General features: G+C 41.5%; 1 protein-coding gene and 2 long non-coding RNA genes across 3 annotated transcripts; all 3 read left to right on the top strand.

The window, feature by feature from the left end:
- The first annotated feature begins 12126 nt into the window (after positions 1-12126).
- Positions 12127-12649, top strand: LOC306821427. Its single transcript, XR_013778796.1, has 3 exons — positions 12127-12295; positions 12400-12458; positions 12540-12649. It is a non-coding gene; the product is annotated as an uncharacterized lncRNA (long non-coding RNA).
- A 120-nt stretch (positions 12650-12769) lies between these two features.
- On the top strand, positions 12770-13850 carry LOC306821428. The gene is made up of 3 exons (XR_013778797.1): positions 12770-12973; positions 13471-13680; positions 13763-13850. It is a non-coding gene; the product is annotated as an uncharacterized lncRNA (long non-coding RNA).
- Positions 13851-13855: 5 nt separating this feature from the next.
- On the top strand, positions 13856-20630 carry LOC306821176 (adhesion G-protein coupled receptor F1-like). Its single transcript, XM_079339435.1, has 8 exons — positions 13856-13909; positions 14340-14518; positions 15388-15552; positions 15655-17049; positions 17166-17207; positions 17479-17535; positions 20329-20389; positions 20465-20630. Exons 1-8 carry the CDS (start codon positions 13891-13893, stop codon positions 20533-20535), a joined length of 1989 nt encoding a protein of 662 aa, XP_079195561.1. The 5' UTR covers positions 13856-13890; the 3' UTR covers positions 20536-20630.
- Positions 20631-21281: the final 651 nt, after the last annotated feature.

The raw sequence follows: 21281 nt of genomic DNA, 5'->3' as shown, positions 1-21281 counted from the left end.
GAGTCATACAAAATCAATAGGAAGCCATTTACATATGAAATACCTGCCTAGTGCATTAATCACTGCTCTAATACACACACTTCAGGCGCGAGTTAACTATCGCGAGAATTGCGCTAAATATCGCGAGACTACCGTGGCGATGCGGCTCGGCTTTTACCGCCGTTACTAGCCGTGGCTCAACAATCTCCAACAAAAGTTACCCAACTCATCAAAACATAGTAACTGAGTAACTTAGAAGTAATACAAAGCTTAGGGCTCTCTTTCACAGTTGTTTTAAACCGAGTACTAACCTGTAAAATACATGTAGAGTGTAAGAGTAGGAAACAACACAGCACTCTCGTCTTTCTCCAGATCGCATATGAAAGGAAACAGGAAGTTGGTCCCCACTATGCAACCGGGGAGCTGCAATCACGTAGCGCCGAAGGTTCCGCTCCTCTACCATATTATTTACACAGGACTACTTTTGCTAAGTACACAATAATTATTACAATAATATTAAGTGGCATCAAAACAATTACTTATGAAATAATATCAAATGTGGTTACATCTTTTGAGTGTACCACACGCTCACCAACACAAAAGTGGCTCCTGACACTTGACTTAAATAACTCAAAAACTCTTAGAACCTCTTAGAGTCTCTTATCAAACGGGATGTCTCTGGAATGTCTTTAAGTGTCTCTTCAGTTCACAGTCCAAAAGCAGGGGATGGGGTATGGGACAGGTAAGTAAGGGTTTGGTGTTAGAGGTGAGGGATAAAAGAGTTGGGAGTAAGGGGAAGGGTGATATAGAAAGGGGTATTGTGTAGGCTGAACGCCAACTGCGTTCACCGTAGGACGAGGTTGGTATGTGGGCTGACCCAGGGATGGGTAGGTGAAGACCATGTTCGGACGCCTCTGTCTGGTGGACTGTCTTGGTCGGGGTGGCGACGCAGGTTCTGGTTCAGGATCGGGCCCTGATGCTGGTCCAAGAGTAGGCTGTAGAACATCCTCTTCCTGATGAAGAGGCTGGGGTTCTTCCTGGTTGTTGTCTGGTTCAGGTTGGTCCATATCCGGTTCTCTGTCTGAGTGTACATGTTCCCCTTCTATAACAGTGTCTCTTACTTGTTCAGGGTGAATGTAATGTCTCTCTGATTGACGCGTCTGACTTGGTCCAGGTCTACTTTGTGACTCACTGTGAACTTGTTGATCTGGGTGCTGGCTCTCAGCCTGTGGATGTCTGGGCACACGAAACCAGTAGAGACGAACATCATCTTCAGAGTCACTTGCCTCGGGGCTTAGTGTCTGTTCAGGAGTCTTTGGTCTTTCCGTGGACTTTTTGTTTCTCTTTTGTGTCTTTGTGGCAGGATTTTGGACCATTTCTATTGGTAGGTCATTCACTTGTAATAGCAGGTTCCTGTGCAAAGTGCGGACGGGACGACCTCCGGTCTCTGGACTTACTTTGTAGACTGGATTGTCTCCAACCTGTTCTCTCACCATGTAGACTGTCGGTTCCCAGTAGGACCTCAATTTGCCAGGTCCACCTCTTTCGCTGAGATTACGTATGAGTACCCTGTCCCCAGGCTGTAGGGTTACTCCTTTGCACTTCTTGTCATAGTTTGCTTTGCCTTTGGAACTTGACTGTTGGCTGTTTGCGTTTGCTATCTTATAAGCCTCTGTCATTTTTCCTGCCCACTTTTTGGCGTATCCTTGTGGCGTTTCAGCTCCATCTTCTGTCATAAGGCCAAAGAGAAGATCTACTGGGAGACGAGGGTGTCTGCCATACAACAGGTAGTATGGGGAAAAGCCTGTGGCCTCATGCTTTGTAACATTATAAGCATGGATGACTTGGGGCAAATGGTCTTTCCAGTTGCTTTTCTTTCTCTTCAAGTGTACGAAGCATTTGTAGTAATGTGCGGTTCAGTCTTTCAGCGGGGTTGCCTTGTGGGTGGTAGGGAGACGTTCTAGAGTGACCCACACCTGCAAGCTGTCTGAGGGATTTGAAAAGTTCATTCTCAAATTCCCGGCCTTGATCGTGGTGGAGTTTGGCGGGGTATCCAAACTTGGGAATGAAGTCGTTGAAAAGCCGGTCTGCTGCCGTTTTGGCGGCTTTGTTCCTGGTAGGGTAGGCTTGCGCGAACCTGGTGAAGTGGTCCACCACAACTAATATGTACTCAAACCCACCTTTGGATGTCTCTAAATGCAAAAAGTCTATGCACACGAGCTCAAGGGGTGAACTGGATGTTATACTGCCCATTGGTGCTCTCTCGTGTGTTGCTGGCTTTTTCTGTTTAATGCATGGGCACTTTCTGGTGACATACTCTTCTATCTCTCTTTTCATGAAAGGCCGATAGAACCGCTCTCGGGCTAGACTAAGGACTTTCTCCACCCCAACATGACCCATGTCGTTATGTAGGTGTGTCAGTGCTGTCTGCCGATAGGTAGCTGGTAGGACAAGTTGTTTGCGTTCTGTAGTCTTTCTGTACAGAAGGTCCTTGTTTATGTGCAATCTACTCCACTCTCTTAAAAGTCTCTGTGTTTGTGTCAAGTTTACCTCTGTTGTCTTCATTTGGTGTAATGTTGTTCTCTTTCATCTCCAAGACTTTTCCAATGGCAGGATCAGCTCGCTGTTCTCGAATCAGTTCATCGTGGCTGATCGTGTGGAGGGGTTCTCTGGGAGGCTGATTAGGTGAGGCTAAGTTGAGGGCCGCTACCCAAGGCACATCTCCCTGCTTGGCTCTCCTGCTCCCTTCCCAGACTGTACCAACCGCTTCCTCTGAGAGTTCCTCAGAGCACTCCTTCATGAAGGCATTGATGTCAAGGGGACAACGAGACAGTACATCCGCATCAATGTTGACTTTTCCTGGACGGTACTTTATGTCAAAGTGGAAATCTGCTAGTTGCCCCACCCAACGATGTCCGACTGTGTTTAGTTTCGCTGTGCTCAGGACATACGTTAGGGGGTTATTGTCTGTAAAAATGGTGAAATGTGGGGCATAGTAGAGGTAGTCCTTAAACTTGTTGCAAACTGCCCACTTGAGGGCTAGAAACTCAAGTTTGCCGCTGTGCAAGTGGTAGTTTTGTTTGGCTGGAGTTAGCGTGCGGGACCCGTACCCGATAACTCGCATTTTGTCATCCTGCTTTTGATAAAGGACTGCTCCGAGGCCTTTCTGGGACGCGTCTGTGTGGAGTATGAATGGGCGGGTGAAGTCTGGGTACGCTAACACTGGTGGTTGTGTCAACATGTCAGTCAATTGTTCAAGTATCTGTTGGTGTTCCTTGTTCCATTGCACTGGAGCTCGAGAAGATTGTTGGGGGTACTTTACTCTGCCTCTGGTTGGTTTAGATGGCGGTGTGTCAGATTTGACTTGCAGTAGGTTGTACAGGGGTTTGGCAATACTTGAGAAGTCCTGCACATAGGTTCGATAGTAGCTCAGGAATCCCAACAGCTGTCGGACCTCTCCAACTGTTTGTGGTCTTTTGTGTTTGAGCACCTGTACTGCCTCAATGTCTTTGGGATCCACTTTCACACCATCTGCGGACACCAGGCGCCCCACATATCGAACCTCCTTGCGGAACAACTCGCACTTCTCAGGTTTCAGTTTCACGCCATGTTGCTGTAAAGCTTGTAGCACTTTGCGCAGCACTTGGACATGTTCCTCAAACGACTTGGAGAAGCATAGCACGTCATCAAGGTAGGGGATGCAGCACTCGTCGCGCAGTGTGTCGAGCATCTCCTCCATGCTCCGTTGAAAGGCTGCTGGCGCATTTGACAGCCCGAAGGGTATTCTTACCCACTCGTAGAGACCCCACGGCGTGGTGAATGCGGTCAGGTACCTTGATCCTTCTGCGATGAAACCCTGGTGATATGCCTTCCCCTGATCCAGGATCGAAAACCAGCTGTAGCCCCCAAGCGAGTCTGTGAGGTCTTGGATTCGGGGAAGCGGGTGACGATCTGGCACAGTTTTGTTGTTTAGAAGGCGATAATCGATGCACAAACGTAGGGTTCCATCCTTTTTTCTCACACAGATGACAGGGGCTGTATAGGGAGACTGCGATTTTATAATCCATCCTTTGACTAATAGTTCTTGGACATACTCTTTCACTTCCCGGTAAAGAGGCTTTGGGATGGAGGCATAGGCCCTTTGGACTGGTGTGTCATCTTTGAGTCTGATTTCCATCTGTAGCGAAGGAATACATCCTATGTCACTACTGTCACAGGAGAACGCCTGACACTCTTCCTTCAGTACTTTTTCTACTGCCTGTTGCTGGTCTGGACTCAGGTGACTCAGATCGACTGGTGGTAACCAGGGCTCAGTAGAGGGGACTTTAGGAGAGGTGGTTTTGTTCACCTCCATGGCTGTTACTGTGACTGGCATGGTTTGAGTTTTGGGCAGCTCTGCTGTGTCTGGCTCTATCACTTTAGCAACATGCTGGATGGTACCTAGGGTTGTTCTTTTTGGCAGGATTACTTCATGTTTTGAGTGGTTGGAAATGGGGATCTTCACAAAAGGTCTCTGAGTATTATTGATCTCTAAGAGTCCTTCTCCAACACTCAGGTGTCTTAAAGCAACATTGTCTTCTGCAGGTTCATAAAGTACAAGCGGATCAGCAATATCAAAGTTCTGGGGTACCCTGCACCAAACTTGTACTGCTTTACCGGCTGGAATATTTACATTGTCCTTGCCAACTCTTACTGTGGCTGGGTCACAGTCATAGCTTCGTGGCACTTGGATAAAGTTAACCATGGCTACGACTTGCTCCTCATCCATACCAAAAGCTCTGCGTAGGAGGCTAAACAATGTGGCATTAGCAGCTTCATCTGATTCTTGGTTTTGAATAGTGACAGCTTACTTACAAGGAAGGGGGCCTGTACAGTAAGATTTGGATCTTCATGACCGGTGAGAGTGACTGTGAGTTCAACCCACCCATCATAGGGAACGGCTTGGCCATTGACTGCATAAACCTCTAGTCCATCATTCAAAAGCTCCTGCAGTGGTCTCACTGGGTAGCTGGGAATGTGTGTCTTGGCCCACTGTCTGTCTACTATGCTCACTTGTGAACCAGAGTCAAATAATACTGTCACGGGATAACCATTAATCAAACATTTCAGGAGACTTTTCTTACCGACTAGGGCAGTGGTTCTCAAATAGTGGGGCGCGCCCCCTTTGGGGGGCACGGTGCGATACCTGGGGGGGCGCGTGTGACCCTGGGGAACAGGCTTTTTTTTTGGGCCGTACTAGTATAAAGTGTAATTGCGCATCCACTACAGTAGGCCGCAGTGGCGCTGTCATTGTTACTTCTGTCACGTTTGCGACAGTGCAACATTTTACGACTTACAAGACAACAGGTTTGCCTTGGTTACCTGGTTACCTTGGTTACCAGTGTTGAGTCAACAGAAAGCTCCGACTGCGTTCTGTCTAAAGCCTCCGTTATTCAACATAACAACCGCCAACATGAAAAAGTTTTTAACAGGGATGAAAAGAAAAGCGGAGAGAGACAAAGATAATGAGACAAAAGAAAGTCACCCGAAAGCTAAGACGAGGAAATACGACGAAGCGTATTTAGCGCTTGGCTTCACTGTCACTACAGTTGGAGAAGAGGAAAGACCGGTGTGTTTGCTGTGTCTAAAAATGCTCGCAGCGGACAGCATGAAGCCAAATAAATTAGCGCGTCACTTAAATACGTTACACTCCAATCACGCCGATAAGCCGCTAGAGTTTTTTCAGCGAAAACGTGCTGAATATTGCCAACAGTCATCCCGCTTTGTGAAGGCTACTTCAGTAAACCATCGAGCGCTGTTAGCATCATATAAGGTGGCGTACCAAATTGCGCAGTGCAAAAAGCCCCACACCATAGCAGAGGAGCTGATACTGCCTGCAGCATTAGACATGGTCTCTGTCATGCTGGACGACGCCAGTGCAGCAAAACTAAAAACTATCCCTCTGTCCAATGACACTGTCGCCAGACGTATAGATGACATCGCTAACGATCTTCAAGAACAGCTGGTAGATAAACTCAAAGACAAACGTTTTGCCTTACAATTTGATGAAGCAACTGACAGCAACAAAGACTGTCTGTTTATTGCTTATGTACGTTTTGACTTGTCAAACTCCCTGTGTGAGGATCTACTTTTTTGTAAATATGTCAGAGACAGAGCCACAGCGGAAGAGCTATTCAAAATTCTGGACTCCTTTCTGACTGAGAATGGGCTAAAGTGGGAGAACTGCATTGGTGTTTGCAGTGATGGTGCACAAACCATGGCAGGGAAGAGAAAAGGACTCAGGGCACTCATCAAGACAGCCTCACCTCATGCTGAGTGGACACACTGTATTATACACAGAGAAGCACTTGCATCCAGGCAACTTTCCCCTGAATTAAGTGAGGTTATGACTGACATCATAGATGTAGTCAATTTTATAAAGACCAGACCACTAAAAACAAGAGTCTTCTCTGCCATCTGTGAGGAGATGGGAGCTGAACATCAAGCTGTGCTCTATCACAGTGAAGCAAGGTGGTTGTCACGAGGAAAAGTCTTGTCCCGAGTTTTTGAGCTCAGAGAGCAAATAAGAGTGTTTTTGGAGCAGGAGCACAAGTATGAAGTGGCAGAAAGATTTTGTGATGAGAACTTCCTGGGAAAACTGGCCTACCTGAGTGACATATTTGGAAAGCTAAATGAACTGAATCTACAGCTTCAAGGGAAAGATAAACACCTCCCTCAGGTCACAGACAAGATTAGCTCTTTCACCCGAAAGCTTGCAATGTGGGGCAGGCAACTTGATGAAGGAAACACCGATTCATTTGAGAACCTGCATGAATTTGTGGACACTAATGACTATGATGCTATCTCAGTGATTCCACACATTAAGCAGCATATTTCTTCACTGATTGGATTCTTTAAAAAGTACTTCCCTGAAAACAGTTCCCAGTATGACTGGGTGAGAGACCCTTTCAGTGCACCAGCTCCAACTGGTTTCAGCTCTGCAGAAGAGGAGCAGTTCATTGACATGACGTCTGACTCCACACTGAGACTGAGGTTCACATCACAGACACTCAGTGCATTCTGGCTGAGTGTAGAGAGGCAGTATCCACTCTTAGGGGAGAAAGCTATAAGCATTCTGCTTCCTTTTGCAACATCTTACCTTTGTGAGATTGGCTCCTCTGCTGTTGCTGCACTGAAGACCAAGTACAGGTCCCAGCTAAACATTGAGCAGGAGCTGAGAGTTGCACTATCATGCTTCGAACCTCGCTTCGAAAAGCTGTGCACTGCAAAACGTGCTCATTGTAGCCATTAAACCTGACTTCCTCCTCATTTTGATCAAAAAAAGAAAGAAAAAATGAGCACAAATTGTTTAATTCATTTTTGTTTTGTAGGTTCAAGTGTTTTATATATTGTGCTCCTGAGTTAATGTTGCTGAACTGAATATAAATTAGTTTTTTTGTTTTTTGTTTTTGTAGTTTATTAGTTATTATAATTATTAAATATTATTTATTGATTTGATTTAATTTTGCAATGGTGCAATTAGTTGGTCAAACATGTTTACAGTTTACACATGTTTAAAACACGTCTTAAAACAGACTTAAAACACGATTTAATAAAGTTATTCTTTGTAAGTTTGACCATATGTCTTTCTTTTTTTCTTTTCTTTAATGTTAATAAGGATAAAATGTTATGCAGAGATGGATAGTCACGGTGGGGAGTGGGGGGCGCGAATAGTTTTCTTCTTGCTAGGGGGGGCGTAACAGAAAATAATTGAGAAGCACTGGACTAGGGGAACTTTGCGGCTCACGGTGCTTTGACAGGAGGATGCATGCGATTTATTCCTGTTGCGTTTGGCTTGTTTCCTAGTCTGTTTACTGCGCTGTATGGTGGGTGGTTTGACAGGGTTGGCAGAGGCGGGCTTTACCGGCTGGGACTGGGGCTCTGTCCTGGTCTCTGGCTGTCCCTCGACAGAGACCGATCCCAGTTTCCCTGGAACTTAGTCCGCTTTAAGCCTCCAGCTGCTCTGTGTCCTGCCTCACCACACACAAAACAATGACTACAGTCCTGTGAGTTCTGTTCAGTGCACTTTGGGCAAAGGGCTGTTCTCTTGAAGGGGGTTGTAGGTCGGTTGGCTGAAGGTTGGGGGATGTTACTGGAAGCTGGCCATGGAGGAGGAGGACGTGGGCGGGTATGAGAAGGAACTTGGACTGGTTGAGTTGGGGAGAAGTGGGAGGGATTTGTAGCTTTGAGTTCCATTAAACTGGCCATCATATTTGTCAAAGTCTCTACTTGGGCAGTCAGTTGTTTAATTGTTTGAACAACTGACTGCCAGTGCTGGCAAGGTTGTTCATTTGTTCAGTAATCTCCAACATGGGGGAGGAGGGTGACAGGATAGCCAGTGGAGATGATGAACTGGGTGGAATTTGGGCAGGTGGAGTTGGTGAGCCCTCTCGAGCAGGTTGAGTTGGTGAGTCCTCTCGAGCAGGTTGAGTTGGTGAGCCCTCTCGAGCAGGTTGAGTTGGTGACTCCTCTCGAGCAGGTTGAGTTGGTGAGTCCTCTCGAGCAGGTTGAGTTGCTGAGTCCTCTCGAGCAGGTTGAGTTGGTGAGTCCTCTCAAGCAGGTTGAGTTGGTGAGTCCTCTCAAGCAGGTTGAGTTGGTGAGTCCTCTCAAGCAGGTTGAGTTGGTGAGTCCTCTCGAGCAGGTTGAGTTGGTGAATCCTCTCGAGCAGGTTGAGTTGGTGAATCCTCTCGAGCAGATGGAGTTGGTGAATCTTCTCGAGCAGGTGGAGTTGGTAAGTCCTTTAGAGCATGTGGAGTTGGGGAATCCTCTTGAGCAGTGGCTCCTGGTGGAGGAGATGAGGCCTCCTCTTTTTCAATCTGGCACCCCTCATGGCCAGAACACATAGGCGGGGGGAGAGTTGGTTCTCCTTCATGTTTTGGTCTTTGCTCCTTTTGTTTGGGTTCATCTTGTCTCTTGTCCTTGGCAGTGGGAACAGTATTACGCAGGAAGAAAGAGAGATTGGAGGTGAAAAGCCTCACTCCTGACTTGTTTAGGGAAAGGCCATGTCCTTTGAAAAAAAATGTCTTCGGTCCCAGAAAAAGTTAAAATTGTCAATAATATGGAATGAGTGGACCTCACATTCAGTTGAAAGCCATCTGTTGATTGGAAAGAGTCTGCTGAATCTCTCTCCTCCTCTGACTGGTAGTAAAGACCTACTGAAAAAGACTTGTACCTTCAGAGAGCTGTGCATTTAGCAGATTACCTAAATCTTGTTTGAGCACTTCAGATTGTCGTTTCCCAATATCATTTGCCCCTATGTGCAGTACAAGGTTTTTCAGATTGGGACTTTCTGCTGGGATTCTGTCGGTCATATTACAGGGTGTATCAGGAAAGCATAACACCTCTGTTTTCCTGCTGTACATGCTTCCCACATCTTTGATAGCAGAATCACAACAACCAGAGTCTTAGCATCAGTCAGTAGCTTTCCTTGTAGCTTTCTATCTTCTGACTTCTTGTTGAGTATTACCCTTCTCTGTGGATTTGGGGGGGTTGTCCAGGTGTCTTTATCCACGGCTGTGTCTTCCTCTGGACCAGTGTTGACGAGGAAGATAACGCAGGCCAGCCTGTAGCACCACAGATCTCTTGTCACTGCATGATATAATAACTGGTATTGTGTAAATGGAAGCAGAAATCATTCATACTGTAAATATCAAACCTTTCCTTTGGACTGGGTGATGAAACTTTATTGCAGTAAACACATTGAGTATAAGCAGAAAGAGGCCTAATATTCTATCACCACATTCAAATCACTGACATAGACTTACCTTTTCAAATGAACTTTTAATGCATGATTGTCATGTGTTTTCTGTAATATTTTAATGAAAGTATATAACCAGACATGTTTTTATTAAATGGGGATAAACTCCTGCAGTGACAATTCCTAAAACTTGTCATTGTAGTATTATTCTTTCCACTTTCTATTGTTAGCATTAACATCTATGTTTCTCCAAATGTTCTTTGCAGATTTGTCGCCTACGGCAACAACAGATCTGGCCACCACAACACCGACAGTGTCATCAACAACTACTAGTAACAGTATGTTATATTTGAAATAAGGGACGATGTGTTTGTGTGTTTACATTTCATCATCTGTTTTTGTTACAACAGTTGTGCACACAACCTTTGTACCAACGTCCAAAACATGTAAGTCAGACCTTTACATTTATGTCCTGAAAGGATAAAAACATTCAAACACAAACGTTATTTTTAAAGCCATAACAATTATGTGATATTTTAATTGTGGTTTTAAGAAACTAAACGCACCAAGAATGTGTAATTATGAAATGGTCAACAATATGTTTCTTTTGTTTAGGTCATATGACTTACTCTTACAGTGATACTATCTGAAACTTCTCGTATATTATATTATATATTCGAAATGTATTATTATATAGAATTTATTACTATTTTAACATACTGTATGTTGGTAAAAATGTTCTTTGTAGATTCAACACCAAGTGCTTCAACACATCTGAACACAACAGTGCAGACGATGTCACCAACAGTTAATGGTACCAGGATTTTTATTCATGTCGTCTGTTTATTCCAGACTCATCATCACTCATCATGACAGATATGAACTCATCTGTAGAAAAACTCTGATAACACATGTAAATTATAAGGCCCTGAAAAGAGTCATTTATACATGTAAATTCTTTCATTGTATAAACCGACCTCCATTAGTTTCTATACTTTGATATAATTAAACAGCTCTCAGTCTCAATATGACGTAGATGACATTTAAAACAGCCAGGTGACGAGTGTAAAAACATTAATTAATATTCTGTAATATCCAAAATGAAGGAAATACTCTACATTTTCTGCCAGGGATAACTGACAAGGTTATAAAATGACCATTGCAAGATGAAAGTCTTTTGGCTCTCCTTTGAATAACAAGATATGCTTTTATTAAATCATGGGACAAACTCATGCTGTGATATTTCCTTAAACTTTTAGATATCTTAACATTAATCATTCCACTTTCTATTGTTAGCATTAACATCTATGTTGGTGTAATTGTTCCTTGCAGGTTCGTCGCCTGCAGCCTCAACACATCTGACCACCACAACACCGACAGTGTCCTCAACTACTAGAAACAGTATGTTGTTTTAGAAATCAGGAGCCACATTACAACACTCTGGTTGAAATGTATATGAAAGTCTTCATCAATATTAGATCCATTATATTGTGTATGTATTTGGTGTGTGAATGTGTTTTCATGTTATCATCTTTTTGTAATATCAGATGTAACCACTAAGTCAGTGTCAGTGTGAAAATTAAAACAACACATTTCTCTCTTTCACATGTAACTGCAGTTGTTGCAGCCTCTACACCAACAACTGAAACAGGTAAGTTATACCTTTACATTTATGTCTAGAATTAATAAAAATAATCAGAAACTTATTTAATAAATCAATTTTTGTTATTGATATTTTAATGTGTCTTCATGGATAGTATTCCTATTGCAAATTTTAACCTGAAAAAAACAAAAAAAAAAACAAAAAACACCATCTAATCTTTTTTTTTGATAAATGAAGGCCACAAGCCGAAACAGGTCGGTCTCATTTGTTAACAAAGTTGACCTTCATACTACAATATGACTAGCGCTTTATGACCTCTTCAAGCCTTTCACTCTTAGTAAACCTTAATGGTTAGTTAAGTTTATATCTCTATAAAGATATTTATTTTGTGCAAGAAAGAGTAAAGGGCATGTGCTTTGCTGTAAATAAGTTAATGTTTTTCTTCCTTGTCATGCCTGCCTATTCTTCTGGCGACATACATTTAAACAGAGACACATTTCTGATTTTATTTATCTATATTTATTAATCACAGAGAGGGAAATTCTGCCTCTCACTCTGTTATTTTAGAGACATGCTTCTCACACACACAGGCCTGAATCACACACAGGCACAAGCAGCACCTGTGGACATGCGGCGGCTCACCCCCACTGGAAAAGCCCTCTGAGTTGGTGGGGGTTTGGTCAAGAGCACCTTGGCAGTGCTCTAAAGGTGGTCTTGCACTTCTCCAGCTCCCAAACCAATGTCCGGATATGATCCGCATCAGGACTTGAACTGGCAACCCTCTGGTTCCCAACCCAAGTCTCTACGGACTGAGTTACTGCCATTTGATATAAATCAAATTGGTTTTTTTTTTCTCTTTTCTATTAACAGGATTCGATGTGGAAATGTCATTCAGATTAAACAAGACATTTACAGCAGAACTGAATGATGCAACAAGTTTTGCATACAAGGATCTTGAATCAAGAATTCATTTAGTGGTAACTGCTTTGTTAACATAACCTCCATTTCTTGGATTTAACTTGCTTTCACTACTTTGTGTTCTCCTGTTGATATGCATGTATTTCACATTGCCCTCTCTCAGTTAGTAAAGCAGTATAAAGGAATCACAGGGTTCGTCAGTGTTTCTGTGAGGGGTTTCAGGTATGGTCATTCTGACATTAGCAATAGTAACAGTCACATCTTTGATATTTCACATCACAACGTTGGTCTTTGTTCTTACAGTGAAGGAAGCATAATTACCCGTTTTGTTGTGAAAACAAAACAAGTTATTCCGAATGAAATTGCTGAGGCAAATGACAAACTCCTAGAAGAATTGCAGATTATAGCCCCAACCATTGGCTCAGTTGCTGCATTTTACAACAGTAAGTAAAACAATTATTTAAGGTTTTAACAGGTTGAAGTCCCTTACTTTTTGTTGTCTCTTACTTATTTCCCGACAGGTCCAACTCCTATTCGCTCTCCAGAGCTCACTTATACTGGAAACCCCATGACTCTTACTTGTGGCCCCCCTCCTAAAAACATAAATGTGGGACACTTTTCTGTTGCCAAGTGGACATTTAATGGAAGGGAAATTGAAAACAGTGGAAGGATTAAAATAACTACTTTAAGCACGATGTCTTTGCTTACGGTGCACAGTGTCATCCTTCCTGATCTTGGTAAGGCAACGCTTGCTGCTGTAAATCTGCTAGCTTGTAAGAAAACAGGTACCAAGAAAATACCTGTCACTGTGAATTTTAAGTTTCATTTTTTTTACCAGAGGTGGAGGAAATTGGATACAGCACATTTGTGTGAGGAGATCAATTAGTGGCCATCTAGGAATTTTTAATTGCTAAAAGATTTGCACACCAAGTTGCATTACTCAAAAAATGAGTTCATTGTGTACCGTTAAGTTTGATTAGACTGAAATACCAACAGTTTAGATTGTGAGGTGCATACAAAAGGGCTCTTTAATGACAGTGTTGGTCAGTCTGTGGACTTGGCTCCCATTGTGTAGAAATGATATATACTTTCAGATCAGATCACACAAACAACAAAGACTGACAGTCAGCTCTTGATCCAAATGATGTTGGCCAGCTTTCTTACAATACCAAATGTTGCAGCTACCCACTTTTCTCTGTTATCTGCAACTTCATTTTTTCTTCCTCAATCACAGGACTCTATGAATGTACTCTGAGAGGTAAAGAAATGGATTTCCTCCAGAAAGGACTTGTAACAGGAGATAAAATCAAACCAGCTCCTGTTGTGAGACTACAGAGTAAATTAAATATTAAATGCAAAGACGGACTAATCCAACATCTTAGGTGTTGTGTGCAGTCCTCCTTTACAATCAAGTGGTTTAATTCCACAACAGTTTTACCTTCAGGTGAGTGTGACGTGATGATGAAAAGTCTTCATTCTGACAATGCAGCTACTATTAGTATTTCTCTTTTTTTTTTGTCACATAGATTCCACCGTCAATGAGGAGAGCTACTGCATTGTGCATCATTACCATCTAGAACGCTGCAGTGACACACTGCAAAAAGAATTTGTGTGTAAGGTAGATAAACCAAAGGGTTATCAACTGACAACTACGATGAACATATTCAAAGATGGTAAGGGTGAGAGTATTATTAAAGGTGCACTATGTAGTTTTGGTTTTAAAAAAAAAAGAAAGTTGTGAGAAATTTACAGATTGTATTGTTTAGTTTCACAACTCTCTACACAAACTGTCCTCAGAGGAAAATGTGTTCCCTTGAAAGCTGTTTTGAAGATAAAATACAAAGCAAGAAGTTATGGTGGTCTGCAGCAGGGAAACCATAACTCTGCTGGTAGCTTTTTTTTTAGCACTAAACATTGTCTATTTTACCCTGGAATAAAGTTTAAGTCTAATAAAGTTAAAAAAATAAAAAATAAAATTGTTTCACTTCTCCCACTTTTAAATTTCACTGCTAAATCTACATAGTGCACCTTTAAGACTTGTGTTTATGTTTTAATGTTTTTACTATCTGTTGGTTTAAACATATTTAAATATAACTCTTTCAGATGTCAAATGTGACAATGCTGAGTATGGGACTGGCCGAGAAGGAGACATATCATCAATAGGATGTGGTCAAGGACAAGAAGGAAGAAGGTCTGCTGTCTGTCAAGAAACAGGAGAGTGGCGACTAAACGAGGACTCGTGCATAATTACACCCATCAAGGAGTTGTTAAATTATTCACAGGTGGGTGATCTACTGCGATAACAACTCTCTGAAACGAGCAGAGAGTTGAACTTTCAGAGGCTGAAGCTATGCATGGGTGAGATGAACATTATAGTTCTCAGCACTAAGAGCGGGATGCACATTCAATTTGATAGTCATGCGTAGCTGGCCTCTGATGCGGGTATGAAGTTACTCAAAGGAGGAATGAAAAGTCGTACTACAGCCTGCTGACCAAACTCACAGGGGAGGTGCTTGGATTGGACACAGCTAGCAGCTTTAGATGGGTTGTACAGTGAGAGTGTTTCTTCTTTGACAGCACATAGTGCACTACCTGAAAGCTTTGTTACGTAGACAGCAAAAGCTCTGACAGATTTAACGAAAGACCTAAATATTCACTGGTTGAACCCAAGTGATGGAGAAAAGCAAAAAGACCAATCATAAAGTAGAACAAATGTTCAATATTTAGCAGCAACCATTAAGATGAGGTCTTTTGTGGATTTTGTATATAATAAACTACAATAAATGTATTGGGCCATAGAGGCATTGTGATTGTAATGTCCTTCTAGGCTGTAGTGCAGTAGAAAGATGAATGGTAGTAGTAGAGGAGACCTCCCACCCCTCCTGTCTCACTGGGATCATCTCCCGCTGTGAGGTGCATATGTGTACAGCCAGGTCATGAGAATATCTAGAGTAGTCCTCCTGTAATTATCTAAATAGTTTCAGCAGTGCACATGTAAAGACGTCGAGAATGTAAAGTTCTTTTAACATGCCTGTACTTTTGTGGCAAAGAACATGCGCTATTGTTGTCTGTAACAGTATCTAGTAGAGAGAAGTTATACCATACTGATAAATTAGTCATAATATGTGATTTTTATTATAATTTTTTCAAGACTTTGGTTTTGGAGGAAGTGCCCCAATTGGTGGCAAATCTAAGTGATGCTGTCCAGGGAGCCAAAACAGAAACTGCTAATTCCTCTGCAACCATATCAGCTGTCATTAAAATCATAAGCAACATTGCAAATGTTGCCATTGCTGTCAGTGAATCTGGGATGAAGGTAGGTTTAAACTTCCCATTCTTCACATATTTTTAAAGAAAATGTGTTACATCAAATTCTCATAAAGTTTTAACCTCACAATAAAATGTCTTCTATCTTCAGAAAATACTCGAAACAGTTGATGTCGTCATTGGTGATGATACAAGAGAATCCTGGGCATTTTTGAATGCAAATAGAACTCGTAATGCGAGCTCAGAGTTATTGGGTTCTCTGGAGACGCTCTCAAATGGACTGACAGGGGAGTTTGCCATTAAGACTGAACAGATTCTACTCAACAGAACCACATTTAACAACTCGTTTAGGGCAAATCTTAATCCAGGGATTTTCCTAGAAATTCCAAACACCGGCATTAGCAATGTCTTAATCACCACAATCACCTTCGGCACCCTCAATAATGTTATTCCAGCACGGAAGTCCAGCTTTGAGGCCTTCCCCTTCAATACCAGCAACAATGGCTCTGTTGTTGCTTATGCTATCAATGCTGCAGTAGTACTAGTTCAAATAAATGAGACCATTCAGAATATCAGTCTGAGCTTTGAAAAGCTAAACAACTCTCTGAACTCACAGTGTGTCTTCTGGAACTTCACACTCTTTCATAATCTCGGTGCTTGGGATGTTGATGGGTGCAAATTTGTTTCTGACATAAACAACACGGTTACCTGCAGCTGCAACCATCTCACTTCCTTCTCTATTCTGATGGCAACAGATATCCCTCCAGAACTTATAGAAGCCTTGGATATAATCACTTACGTTGGAGTTGGGATTTCTCTTGCAAGCTTGGGAATATGTCTCATTATTGAAGGATATGTTTGGAAAGCCATGAGCAGAAATAACACCTCTTTTATGCGTCATGTTTCCATTATTAATACTGCCCTATCTGTGATGATTGCTGACATCTGTTTCATTATTGGTGCCTCTATTGCTAAGACGCCCCTGGAAAATTCAGGGAAGGACAATGACGTTCCATTTGTACCATGCAGCACAGTAACGTTTTTTACACACCTTTTTTACTTAGCTTTGTTCTTTTGGATGCTTGTGTCAGGCCTTCTGCTCTTTTACAGAATATTCATGATATTCTCCTACATATCCAAGTCATCCATGTTGGCCATAAGCTTCAGTTTAGGCTATGGATGCCCTCTAATTATTGCTGTTACTACAGTTGCTGTCACAGGACCAGGACATGGATACATCAGAAGACACAATGCGTGTTGGCTCAACTGGATGGAGACAAAGGCCCTTCTGGCTTTGGTGGTACCTGCCTTGACGATAGTTTTCATCAACATTTTAATTGTTATTATGGTCTTGGTCAAAATGCTGAGACGAGGCGTGGGAGACACAGCACAAACAGAAGAAAGGCATGCACTGATGGTTATTGCAAGGTGCATAGTCATTTTGACTCCATTGTTTGGACTCACTTGGTCTTTGGGAGTTGGAACAGTGGTATCCTCAACAAATAAAGGAATTCACATTTCCTTTGCATTCTTCAATTCATTACAGGTATGTGCATCTGTTTAAATGCAAGTTGTAATTTGGTTCTTACATGCAGTAGTTTTCTGTAACAAAACACATCATTATGGTTGTCAAATAATAAAGGCATTTAATTCTTTCCTCAGGGTTTCTTCATTTTGGTGTTTGGGACACTATTTGATTCAAAGGTATGCTTACTTTGAGGACTCGTTCTATAGTTTGGGAATGTATTTTAATGCTACACTGCTTGAAAAGGCAGATGACAAAAAGACAAGGTTGATTCTGTTTTTGGCAGTGTTGAAGGAAGTGTTCAGTTCTTTTGTTTATATGTAGGTAAAGCCAAGTCTATAATTTCCATGTCTGCTTTTGCTTTATCCAGCAAGAAGATCTGAGAAAAAGATTAAATGAGTCGTAATCAATTTCTAATTGACATTTGCACAAATTTCTGTTTTCCTGTAGATCCGTTCTATCCTCTCCAGAAAATTAACATCAACCACAGGATCTAATGAGACAAGAGTAAGTTTTTTTGTTTGTTTGTTTTTTGTTAATTACTCAAATATGTTAACAATTTCCAAAGTTTGTTTCATTCATTGTAATTTCTTTGGTCATTAATACGCTGCTTAAAATGTTAAGCAGCGTATTAATATGAATGTATCAGATCTCTATGAATAGCCTCTGACTAATTGGAACAAAATACTTTCTTGGTGTTTGCATTTAGATTAATAAGCAAAACAACAACAACATGTATAGTTGTTATAATATTTTACAATTTACAAGACAATGTGATCTAACATAAATATTTAATTTACAATAAGACTAAAAGCTACACACCCAATGGCCACAAACACTGCCCCTGCACTTTCTGCTTCTGTAGTCTCTCCTTACTGTTTAAATAAAATAGTACCTCTTTAGCCTCGTTTCCACTAAGCGCTCTAATATGGATCAGTACAGTTTGGTACAGTTTGGTTCAGTAAAGCCTGATCCTGTTTGCATTTCCACAGCCAACCGTGCCCTATTTGGTAGGCAGCGTCTAAGCTGGATGCTGACAGGCATGTCAGCTACATCATAGTGTGACATAGCAGCGCGACACAGTGTACCCCACTAATAAATTCTACAAAGAAGAAAAACGTGACACAGTAGACCAGGGGTGCTCACACTTTTTCGGCATGGGAGCTACTTATAAAATGACCAAGTCAAAATGATCTACCTAATATAAACGTGCAAAACATATATTTATTTAGAATTTAGCTCTATACCTGTATATTAAGTGTTTGGTATAGGTTGTGGAGAGAGAGAGAGAGAGAGAGAGAGAGAGAGAGAGAGAAAGAATGACTCTGGTCTTTGTATGTAACCGGGTCCTGGTCTGTCTCATCCTCTGTTGAATTTTTCAAAATCAAAAGTCCAAGTATACTGCTGAGTCATGATTACTGTCTACTTTAACTGTAATGCCATGTTTAGTTACATTATTACTTAATCCACCCAAATAATATTATTGATGGATAATAATAATGCAGAAATAAGCAAAAAATGTTATTATTGATGGATGCATACTGTGACTGAACATGGCCTTGAAATATTCTGATTCATTGCATATCCTTTAGTTTTCCAGCCTAGGCTACATTTACATCTCTATTTTTTATCTGTTTCATCTGTCGGCTCCTTCACTGTTTCTCATTCTCTGAGCTTATTACACTTCTCACCTTTCCTCCTCTTTACCTGATGATCCTCTGCCTTTCTTGCTGCAACAAATGATAACTTGATTGATGCAGCCTTTTTTTTTGGCCTTTATTGATAGGACAGTGGATAGAGTCGGAAACAGGGAGAGAGTGGGGAGAGACATGCGGGAAGGTGGCCACAGGCCGCCCGCGGGAGAAGCAAAGCCTCGCAACATGGTGCGCGCGCGCTGCCGCTGCGCTATCGGCGCCACCAATTGATGCAGCCTTTTAACACTACGTTACATATTTTAATATTCATTCAGCAAATACAGTCGCATCGCGACCGTCTTTACTTTCGGTTTTAATTCAACGAAACTTAAGAGGAAAATATGGAGCGCTGAGCCGTTTTTTTTTTCATAGTGAGGACGGACGAAAGGCTGAAGTCTACTTTATAATGCTTTGCGATCTACCCACACTGCCTTCGCGATCGACTGGTAGATCGCGATCGACGTATTGAGCACCCCTGCAGTAGACAAACACCAACATCCAGCAATTCATCTGCTTTTTGCCAATCCTAAAATGGACTTGGACTTGACTTGAGCTTGTATAGCACCTTTCTAGTCTTCCGACTACTCAAAGCGCTTTTACACCTACCAATCACACCCATTCACACTGATGGGCTGGATATGTTGCCCATCCAGTATTTATCCATTCACGCAGACACAGCAGGGGGAGCAAGGGGGGTTAAGTGTCTTGCCCAAGGACACATCGGACATGTTGCTCGCAGGAGCTGGGGATCGAACCCTCAACCTTCCGATTGAGGGGCGACAACTCTACCAACTGAGCCACAGCCGCCCCAAAATATGACCGCCGCTGCTGATTTTTTTGTTGTTTGTTTGTTTTTAATGAGAGGATAAAGGAAAGTAAATGAAAGGTGAAGGAGAAGAGAAAAAGAAAGGACAGAGCTCCAGCTTATCTCTTTAGTAACTAACATTACATTAATTGCACTCAGGGCTCAAATGTGACCACCGCTGCTGACTTTTTTTGATTTAAGAGAGAGGAACGGGGAAACGAAAGGAGACAAGTAATAACTTTTTTTGCACTATACCGACGCTTGATATCAGGGGAATTAAAACACCTCTGAGTAAGAAACTGTGCATTGGCATGTGGCTCTTATAAGCTTTGTTGACTGCAGTGTTTAGTTCTACCTTTTAGGATCAGGTCGATATACTTGGCACCCCAACAGAAGGGTCCCAAAAAGTAGGACGGTTGGTAATTTGAAGATCTTTCCTGGCTTTAGTCTATGGAAACGCCACAAATTGTGTGTTGTACCGAACTGAACTGCTTGGTGGAAACAGGGTTTTTGTTACAAACCTGTAAATAGTAGACAATGACAGTAGCACTCAAGCAGGTTAAATTGTTTCACTTATGATTCTCAGATGGATGGATTAAAATCCCTGAAGTTCAACTGATTTAGTGTTTCAGATGATAATATAGTGATTAAGTTTTCCTTTGTTTTATTAAGCAGCGTATATCCCATCCCATCTGCAGTAAAACAGAGCTGTATAACGTAATACAAATTTTTGTAGTAAACCTCAATGAAAATGTTACAGTTTTTCCCTAATTTAATATGTATAATTTGTTTCTTCCAAAGAGTTCAGGCGTTTCTTATTTCAGTGGACTTAACTGGATACGTCACTTGCATGGAAGAAGAAGTAAGTTATAGAAGCAGTTTTACTTTTTTTTTTTTAAACTACTATGTAATCAGTGTTTGTTTGTTTGTCTTTTAGACATTTACAGGGTATCAGAAGCAATAAATCCAAGCAACAGTGGTGCAACAGAGACATTCATCAAATTGTGACAACATAACTACAGGATCAGAGAGGATTTTTATCCAAAACAGTTTCACAGACATGTTTGTCAGGAGACTTATTTATACTACCAATTTTATCTACTTTAACCTCCATTCGTATAATTCAGACGTTATATTTCTGGGTCAATTTTTGTTGAATGGCAACATATAAATCCTTTTACAGAAAGTCTATGTCGAACAAAGAAAATTAAGCGGGCTGTGGTCTGTGTAAACCAAGACAACACTGACACCGAACACAACATAAACATCAAAGTTCTTGAAACCCCAAACTAAGGCTAATACTCCCTAAATTATCATCATTTGGAAATTGCTATAAAGGAGGATGTAAATGTAATACAATCAGAATGACTGTCTTTGACTTCTTTGTCTTTTTAAAGCAGTGGCAGCTTATATCAAACTATCAGTATTTAAAAAATGGGATGGAATGCTACTAATTTCTTTTTTTTTCTTTTCTTTTTTTTCTGGGGGGGGGGGGTAGATAAAGGGCTAGAATAACATTTAAAACATTAAAACTAGCTAAACATAAAGGAGGACTGGCTATGCCCAATATGCAAAGTTATTATTATGCATCCCAAGTTTTACTAATACAACAATGGCAAAATAATGTATACCAAGCAAAATGGAAAGAAAGCAATTTTAAAGATAATTGGAAACAACTTACTCTTGCAAACAAAGCTTTAATCTCAAAACAAACCAATACATGTATCTCCAATATGCTAAAAGTTTAGAAAAAA

This window comes from Symphodus melops, assembly GCF_947650265.1.
Source record: "Symphodus melops genome assembly, chromosome: 1".
NCBI lineage: Eukaryota > Metazoa > Chordata > Actinopteri > Labriformes > Labridae > Symphodus > Symphodus melops.
The sequence above is the reverse complement of the archived record's forward strand: the minus strand, read 5'-3'. Positions and strand labels throughout refer to the sequence as shown.

Coding starts and splice junctions, on each gene's coding strand:
- LOC306821176 (XM_079339435.1), top strand. Junction 14,519..15,387: donor AGTTGTTAAATTATTCACAG/GTGGGTGATCTA, acceptor AATTTTTTCAAG/ACTTTGGTTTTGGAGGAAGT. Junction 15,553..15,654: donor TCAGTGAATCTGGGATGAAG/GTAGGTTTAAAC, acceptor TTCTATCTTCAG/AAAATACTCGAAACAGTTGA.